We start from the raw sequence: 9,758 nt of genomic DNA, 5'->3' as shown, positions 1-9,758 counted from the left end.
ATGCTTCCACAAGATATAGGAGTGCAGAAACCCCGTCGGATCTCGGATCCGGCTCCACCCGTACCGCCACCGCGGGGCAAGAACAGAGACTGTAATCTTTCAAAGCGCCGGCGGTCGGGCTCAGTACCTGAGCGCAAGGTGAACTGCGTCCTCGTCGGAGATGGAGCTGTGGGGAAGACAAGTCTTATCGTCAGCTACACCACAAATGGTTATCCAACAGAATACATTCCAACAGCTTTCGATAACTTTGCAGGTAATTTGTGAGAGAAATCAGAAAACCCGAAAACGGGATTTATTGTTAATTTGGCCGCTTTTGTCACAGGTTTTACTCATGAATTGATTTGTCCAAATGTTGCAGTTTATATGTTTTCTTGTTTTTGTTTGTGTCTTTTGTGTGTGTGTGTCTGTGTATTATTTTAGATCTCTCTGAATCAATAATAGGTTACTATTTGATATCGTTTGATGGTGCAAAGTAAACGTCACTGATGCATAGTGCTATGACAGGTAGGCATTGAACAGGTGTCTTAACGCTGTCACCATCAATAACGAATCTGTGTACACTCTTCTTCTTCTCAGCTATGGTTGTGGTGGACGGAAAACCTGTGAGACTGCAACTCTGTGATATGGCTGGCCAGGTGAGTCAAAGTTTTGTTTTTGAATCCAAAACTAAACGAGTGTTATTAACCTATAGACACATTAACAAGGATATTCTATTGTAGTGGTAGAGCTAACACATTATGCTTTCTTCACATGCTCTGCTCAAAATGAGAGAAATGGGGGATGGAGGAGGACACTATTAATGTAAGCCGTTCTCTATCAGTGGTCAGTAGTTTGTTTAGATTCCACAGCTTCACTTATTCCAACATAGGTTGCCTCCATATTCTACCTCGTGTCTTGGTTGCCCCCTATAGGGATTCCCCTGCACTCCATCCCCTCTCTGATCCTGTGTCAGTAGTTATCACCCCCTGGCAGAATATCTCTCATAGTCGTTGCCTCCCCCTTGATCCTCAGACTTATATCGCCCCCTGTAGGAGGTTCCTGTCCGTGCCCCCAGAATCTATACCTTCTTACGTTCTCTCTGGCTCTCTGTGCTTTATCGCCCCCTTTTGGACGACTCTCATAGACCTTTCTCTTCCTGACTCATGCCCAATTCCAAATCCAACTCTTCCCCTACTTCTTAATAGGCACCTTTGTAGATCTGAAAGGATTGGATAGGTGTAATAATCAATATGCCCTGAACTCAGAGAGGGAAATGGAAGTATTAGCGGACCACATTGCTAACCATCCAGTAGTCTTTTCAAAATCAGATCTACATGGTATACCATAAGGTCAGGGCTAAGAATCAATTTGGGATTGGGTATCTCTGACCCTTCCACTTCCTCAACTTGAAACTTTTCCCTTCCTGTCTCCTATAGGACGAGCTGGACCGGATCCGCCCTCTATGCTACCACAATGCCGACGTCTTCCTGCTCTGCCACAGCGTGGTTCGCCCCTCCTCCTTCCGCAACACCACCGACCGCTGGGCGCCCGAGATCCGCCGTCACTGCCCCGGGGCGCCCATGGTCCTGGTGGGGACCCAGCTGGACCTGAGGGAAGACGTCCAGGTGCTGGTCCAGCTGGCCAGGAATCAGGAGCGGCCCGTGGGCACCGAGGAGGCCCAGCAGCTGGCGCAGGATATCGGTGCCGTGTCCTTCGTAGAGTGCTCGGGTCTGATCCAGAAGAACCTGAAGGAGGTGTTTGACCAGGCCATCTTGGCCAGCATCCAGCCGGCGGAGAACGTTCAGCAGCTCCAGCAGAGGCAGAGCCTGAGGAAGAAGACCCCGGATAAGATCAAGAGTCTCTCTGAGACTTGGTGGAAGAAGCTGAGCTGTGTTGTTGTGGCAGGAGAGTGTGTGGGAGGAGAGTTTGACTGAACCCCCAAACAGCTGTTTAGGATTTGATATTTTTCTAAGCTTGTGTTTAGTCTTTCGTTTTTTTCACTCCATATATAATAGCACTCAGGAAAACAGACCTGGATCAATAATATGTTGGAAAAAATGTAAATGTATTATCCAAAGATTTATGGAATTGTTTAATATCTAAAAAGGAGAAGCACTAGAAAGAATTATCATTGCTGGCAAGATAATGAATGAAATGCAGAGTTTCAGCGTCAGTGATACCTTATGTGAACTACGGGTAGGACAAGGTTTTGTGTTCCAAGGCCTTGACGAGGGCACAACAAGTCTGAATTAAGTGAATGGATAGCTGGGGAGACTACTAATGAAATGACTGACTTCACAATGATCTCTGTGTTTTTTCTGTGTAACCCCCATTAAGGGTCAAAGGTCACCATTGGAGAATGTTGTGGAGGATTACGAGAAACCAGCCAGTAGAAACTCTAACGCCAAACCATAAACTTACTTTGTGTCTGCCATTTTGACAATGTCTCTCAATGTTATTTACTAACCTAAATCAGATCATGTACAATGACTGCTCTTTCAAGTTCAAGTAGTCCAAAGCACTGTTCCTGTATCAGTTGTTGACATTGCTGGACATCCCAACCAAACACAGCTAAATGATACTGTAGTTTCCCAGTCAGATTGACTCTAATCTGACTCTAATCTGCAGATCAGTTGGTATGACTTTCCCCCCTGATCCCTGGTCAGGTCTGTTGTAGTGATGAATCGTAGTGGTTCTCCGGTGGAGGCCGTACACAGCTTTCTAATAGGACGAGACAGGACCACCTGGATTGGATTAGCTGGGCATATGGTGGCTGACCCAGTCGCCTGAATCCATCACACCTTAGCCCTGCTCTGATGTCAACCAAGACTGTCTGCCTAGGAAGACGAAGCAAGACTCAGTTGCTTGAAATTGGATCTCTTGCTTGTACCAATCCTGACGTATGACGTAAAGGTAACGTAAGGGTAATGGCGGACTGAAGGGATTTATGTAGAGCACCTCAAGATAAAACATAATATTCGAAATATCTGCTAAATTAGACTAAAATATTAGCACTACTTAATCTGGTGAGTGATAACCTTCAATCTGGACAATAACACAAAACAAATCCTAAAACTAGAGACATTTATCGACAAATATTACGAAAACAGGCAACAACCAAACATGACGGAGAGTAAGACAGGGGAACCGATTACAAAACGAAAACGTGACTCTTCTACAGACACTGATGACTTAATATTCTCACCACCGGGAATGGTAAAGGTCGAAACCGATCTGTTAAAATCAATAAATGACAAACTGGGTATACTTGAATTAGTTAGTAAGGATATAAAAGAGTTGAAGGCAAGCCTAGAGATGAGTGATGAAAAAACTGCGACATTGGAGAAGCAAACACACGCGCTAAAAGGGACAGTCAATAAGATTGAAACCGAAATGAATGGAATTAAAAAGGAGAACACCGTTCTGAAGGAAACCTTACTAGACATACAAACTAGATCCATGAGAGAGAATTTGGTACTTACAGGTATCCAAGAAAAAGAAGGAGAAGTTCCTGAATCTATAGTTAGAGAGTTCCTCCTTACAGCGCTTCAGATTCCACGCGAAGTTATCGACAAAATCCAACTTGAACGCGTTCACCGCTTCGGACAGAGAGGGCAGAGGTACGAACGCCCAATCGTTGCCAAATTTGCTTCATTTAAAGATAAAATAATGGTTAAAAGCCTGGGTAAAAGACTTGCTGGGACCAAAATTGGCATGAATGATCAGTTTCCGAAGGAAATTGCAGAACGGCGCAAAGTTCTGTATCCAATTTTCAAAGAAAATAGATTAAAAGCGAAACGAGTAGCTCTCGTCGTTGATAAACTATATATTGATAACCAGTTGTTCAGAGACACAAAGACTACTCCATGGTTATTTTAAAAATTACAAAGTTCTCATAGACGAGGGAAATAAACACAATTCAAGCCCGGTTACTGATTGTAACAATACAACAAAAAATATAGCTTTTCTATAAATCTTCACATATAACTAATTAAACACACAAGCACTAATTCAACATAGTGAAGATAAAAACTAAGTAAACAGAAGGCACAGTATGTGTGGATGGTATGGTTTGTGTTTATTTTTTATTTTATTTGTTATGTTTGGAAAGTTGAGTGAGTGAGTAATGAAATGGTTGCATATCCCAGAGCCAATGTATTGCTGTGAGCCGGGTATGAGAGGGCTTTCAATGTTGTTCAGATGATGGATATACCTTTATAATGAATTATACGTCTTATTTATTTATTGTCCTATCATGGAGAACTACATTTTTTATTTATTTTTTTATAAATTATATCTAATTATTTATTATCCTATTTTAATGGTACGGTCCATGGCACTATACCCTAGACACCCACCTGAATGACCCAGATACTAAGGAGAAGTCCCTAACTGTTTTATGTGCCCGCTGTAAGCGGTCTGTATGCAGCTAAAATGAGGTCAGAGACCAAGAGCAGCACTGCCCCCTCAAGATTCTGAGCCTGCTTGGCAGGGTTGGTCCTGCAAAGCCAAAGCCCCATAAAGGGAGAGCATAATATACAAGGAAATTCTCAAAGCTGCTAATGAGAACCTTGACGACCTTGTACCTAGCCGGTGGGGATTCCGGTGGGGTGCCCCCACCCAGGCAGTGGCAGTGCTGGCAACACTAGCTGCAGTAACCCATGGGGAGGGGGTCACACTCGGACATTCAGAGAGGGGGTATATTATTGTGGCCCTGGCGGCACAAAATCAAAGTCGGACTGCATGGAGATGCGTGGGGACATGGTCATGACGGGAGGCCGTATTGTGGGTGTTTCAGGAATAAGGTGTACATTTGACCTCCATTATCTAGGATATGACAATGGTAAATAAATCTCTCAATTTTTGCTAATTTTTTGTGCGGTCTTGCAGGCCTTCTCATGCAGCTGCAACTGCAAGTGCATTTGTTAATCATGACCCATTTTGAGTTGGGCTCTGGGATGGTGCAATTGTTGAGAAAGTGAGCTTATGGTTGTGTGGGGGTAAGGGCTGAGTGTGTGTGGGTGTATGTGTGTATCCCACAACTGTTGCGAAGGAAGAAGTAAAAGATGTTAGGGACAATAGAGGATGATCCACAGATATATATAATACAAATCGAGGTGAGGGCAATGGAAATGCATATGGTAATTGATCTTCTTCAATTCGGTAAATGGCACTGTATGCTCTTTTCAAAGAATGGATCCCAGTCGGTTCAGGGCTATGGGATACAGGGGGTCGAGGGTGGTCTACCGGGCATTGGGATGACAAGCCATCTCGAGATGAGGCCTTTTAGCGGGTGGAATAGTAGGGACCAATTGGAGGTTTACTTAGTAGAAATGCAAATATCATGGTACAACTATATAGACACTCAATCATTAGGTTACTTTTTAATAGTACGTTTACAAAAATATATTCTGATTAAAAGAATGAAAGGTGTGTCTCATTATGGTAAGTGGTGAAATAAGTATAGCCAGTTACAATTGTAATGGCTTAGCAGATAATAAGAAAAGACGATCAGTATTTACCTGGCTAAAAGAGAAGGATTATAATATCTATTGTTTACAGGAAACCCATTCAACAGTTTTAGATGAAGTTTTGTGGAAAAAGAACTGGGGGGGCAAAATATATTTCTCCCATGGGCAAAGAAATTCAAAAGGGGTGATCGTTTTAATTAACAATAATTTTGATCCAAATGTGCAAATTGTCCGAACAGATCCTCAAGGTAGATGGATTATTTTAAATATGTTATTGGACAATAAACAAATATGGCTTGTTAACCTATACGGTCCGAATAATGATGATCCAAGCTTCTTTGAAAATATATATAAGAATTTATCAACTCTACAAGCAACACTAGACTCTATTATTATAGTGGGAGATTTTAATACGGTCTTAAATACCTCTATAGACCGGAAAGGAATTCACACTACAAACTATCACCCTCAGGCACTTAAGGAAATCATGAATGTCATGGATATATTGGAATTAGTGGATATATGGAGACTTAAATACCCTGATTTAGTGAGATATACATGGCGGAGGCTGAATCAAGCTAGTCGTCTTGACTACTTTCTTATACCATTCTCTCTGGCACCAAAAGTTAAAAAAGTGTTGATAGGGGACAGAATGCGGTCGGATCATCACATAATTGGCATATATATTTCTCTTACAGAATTTCCACGTGGGCGAGGATATTGGAAATTTAATCAAAGTCTACTAGATGATAAATTGTTTAGAACTAGGACAGAAGATTTTATAACTGACTTTTTCAGACATAACATAGGTACAGCAGATCCCCTTATTGTATGGGACACTTTTAAGTGTGCCTTTAGAGGCCATGCAATTCAGTACTCATCTATAAAACAAAGGGAATTTAGATCAAAAGAGTCCATATTAACAAAGGAAATTGAAGGACTAACAGTACAGTTAGATAGCAATAAAAACGGTACCATAGAGGCACAGAATAAGTTAGAGGAAAAACAAAAAGAAATGGAGGAACTTATTCAAGAAAGATCCAGTGTAATATATTATAAAAATAAAGCGAACTGGATGGAATATGGGGAAAAATGCACCAAATTCTTTTTCAATCTTCAATATAGAAATGCTACCAAAAAAAATGTATTAAAACTTGTTACAAATGATGGAGTCACGCATGATTCACCAAATGATATTTTGAAAGAGGAAGTAAAGTACTTTAAGAATATGTTTTCGTTTCAGGCTCCTCCATCTCCACTAACTGAAACTAATTGTATGGATTTTTTTCCTATTAATAATGTAAAATTAACATCTGTACAGAAAGACTCATGTGAAGGCCAAATTACAGAGGAGGAACTGCTTGATGCAATTGGGGCCTTTAAGGATGGGAAAACTCCAGGGCTGGATGGCATACCAGTGGAAGTATACAAAACTTTTTTTGATATACTCAAAGGACCATTATTAGCTTGTTTTAACCACTCCTATATAAATGGTAGATTATCAGACACGCAACAAGAAGGTCTGATATCGTTATTACTGAAACAGGACCCAAGTGGTATATATAAAGATCCAGTCCAATTAAAAAATTGGAGACCTCTTACACTTCAGTGTTGTGATGCAAAAATCCTAGCAAAATGCTTGGCGCATAGAATAAAAAAAGTTTTGTCAGATATTATTCATCCTAATCAGACAGGTTTTTTACATGGACGATACATTGGAGATAATATAAGGCAAGTACTGGAAACAATAGAACACTATGAAATATCGGGGACACCAGGTCTGGTTTTCATAGCTGATTTTGAAAAGGCTTTTGATAAAGTACGACTGGAGTTTATATATAAATGCCTAGAATATTTCAATTTTGGGGAATCTCTTATAAAATGGGTTAAAATTATGTATAGTGACCCTAGGTGTAAAATAGTAAATAATGGCTACATCTCAGAAAGTTTTAAACTATCTAGAGGAGTAAAACAAGGTTGTCCACTATCGGCATATCTATTTATTATTGCCATCGAAATGTTAGCTGTTAAAATTAGATCAAACATTAATATTAATGGATTAGAAATCCGTGGCTTAAAAACTAAGGTGTCATTGTACGCTGATGATTCATGTTTTCTTTTAAAACCACAACTAGAGTCTCTCCACGGCCTCATAGAGGATCTAGATACCTTTGCTATCCTCTCTGGATTAAAACCAAATTATGATAAATGTACCATATTACGTATTGGATCACTAAAAAATACACATTTTATATTGCCATGTAGTTTACCAATTAAATGGTCTGACGGAGATGTGGACATACTCGGTATAAAAATCCCAAAAGAAAGAAATGATCTCACTCCAATAAATTTTTATAGAAAGTTAGCAAAAATAGATAAGATCTTGCTACCATGGAAAGGAAAATACTTGTCTATTTGTGGAAAAATCACCCTGATTAACTCTTTAGTCATATCACAGTTTACCTATTTGCTTATGGTTTTGCCTACACCTAGTGACCTGCTTTTTAAATTATATGAACAAAAAATATTCCATTTTATTTGGAACGGCAAGCCAGATAAAATTAAAAGGGCCTATTTATATAACGAATATGAATTCGGAGGGCAGAAATTATTAAATATTAAAGCATTAGACCTCTCACTAAAGGCATCAGTCATACAAAAGTTATACTTAAATCCAAACTGGTTCTCTAGTAAATTGGTACGAATGTCTCATCCTATGTTCAAGAAGGGCCTTTTTCCCTTTATTCAGATTACACCTGCTCACTTTCGGTTGTTTGAAAAGGAAATAATCTCCAAAATATCCTTATTTTTTAAACAAGCCTTAGAAAGTTGGTTGCAATTTCAGTTTAATCCACCTGAAAGGACGGAACAAATAGTACGACAAATATTGTGGTTAAATTCAAATATAGTAATTGATAAAAAAACTGTATTTATCGAAGAAATGTTTAAAAAAGGTATAATTTTTGTGAATGATATCATAAATAGGACTGGTGGAGTTATGTCACACATGCAGCTCACACAGACATATGGAAATGTCTGCTCTACCCAAAATTACAACCAATTAATTGCAGCATTACCACAAAAATGGAAGAGGCAAGTAGAAGGGGAAAAAAGTAAGGAACTTGTATGTCGGCCCTGTATTAAAGAACATAAATGGTTAAAGAAAAGTGTGATAAATAAAAACATATACCAATTTCATTTAAGGACCAAAAAACTGACAGCTGTGCCATATAAATTGCAAAATAGTTGGGAAGAGATGTTCGATGTACCCATTCCATGGCACATGGTTTATGAATTGATACGCAAAACAACGCCGGATTCAAAACTTCGAATTTTTCAATTTAAATTATTGTACAAAATTCTTGCAACTAATAGAATGTTATATATATGGGGTATACAATCTTCCCAGCTCTGTAGATTCTGCTGTGAGGAGGCAGAGTCATTAGACCATTTATTTTGGTATTGTCCATATGTAGCTCGTTTTTGGTCACAGGTCCAGGAATGGCTGAAGAATTGCAACATTTGCCTAGAACTAACGCTACAGATAGCAATACTGGGGGATTTGAAAAGCCATAGTCAATCAATCAATAATATAATAATTATTTTAGCAAAAATGTTTATTTTTAATTTACAATCTGTAGAAGCTATGAGAATAGGAAGGTTCAAATCTTTTGTGAAGCATCACAGCACAGTTGAAAAATATATGGCAAATAAAAATCCGAAATGGATGATGTTGGAAGATAGATGGGAAGGGTTGAGTGGAACTGAAGGGTGGGACTAATAACAAGATAAACAATGTAGGGCATACGGGATCTGTGAAATGTGTATAGGTGCGGAGCTTTTGTGAAATAGCACAGTTACAAGTGGAAATAAAATTGAATGGACAACAGAAATAGAGGAAGGACTAAGAACAAACAAGAGAGAACTATTATAAAGTAGTCTGTGTCTGTAAAATAGGTATAAGATGTATAAATTGAAGGTAAAAGCAGAAGTGTTTATTAGTTTACTCCAATTGGGGGAGCGGTGGTAGGGTTGCGGGGAATAATAATAAAGGTATATTCTTTAAAAAAGTATGTATGTCTATATAGGTATGTGTATGTATATATGTATATATGTATGCATGCGTGTATGGATATATATATTTACCCAAAAAAATATGGGGGATTGGAAATGATGCAGACAATTACATTGGAAGCAACATTCTTTCCGCAATATTAAGCTGATCCACCCCAATAAAAAAAAAAAAAAAAAAAAAAAAAAAAAGACTCAGACCCTGTCCCCCTGCTGCTGGAGCTTTACCATAAAGAG

The 9,758-nt window shown here is 39.1% G+C and overlaps 1 protein-coding gene across 1 annotated transcript; it reads left to right on the top strand.

The window, feature by feature from the left end:
• Positions 1-1,913, top strand: LOC120032701 (rho-related GTP-binding protein RhoU-like). The gene is made up of 3 exons (XM_038978895.1): positions 1-253; positions 577-635; positions 1,416-1,913. Exons 1-3 carry the CDS (start codon positions 1-3, stop codon positions 1,911-1,913), a joined length of 810 nt encoding a protein of 269 aa, XP_038834823.1.
• Positions 1,914-9,758: the final 7,845 nt, after the last annotated feature.

The sequence above is a fragment of the Salvelinus namaycush genome, chromosome 39, assembly GCF_016432855.1.
Source record: "Salvelinus namaycush isolate Seneca chromosome 39, SaNama_1.0, whole genome shotgun sequence".
NCBI lineage: Eukaryota > Metazoa > Chordata > Actinopteri > Salmoniformes > Salmonidae > Salvelinus > Salvelinus namaycush.
This window is presented reverse-complemented; position numbering and strand designations above follow the sequence as displayed.

Excerpts from the sequence above, each read along its gene's own strand:
- LOC120032701 (XM_038978895.1), top strand. The coding sequence starts at position 1 with ATGCTTCCACAAGATATAGGAGTGCAGAAACCCCGTCGGATCTCGGAT. Across the intron at positions 254-576 it reads AGCTTTCGATAACTTTGCAG|CTATGGTTGTGGTGGACGGA; the intron begins GTAATTTGTGAG and ends TCTTCTTCTCAG. Across the intron at positions 636-1,415 it reads TCTGTGATATGGCTGGCCAG|GACGAGCTGGACCGGATCCG; the intron begins GTGAGTCAAAGT and ends TGTCTCCTATAG.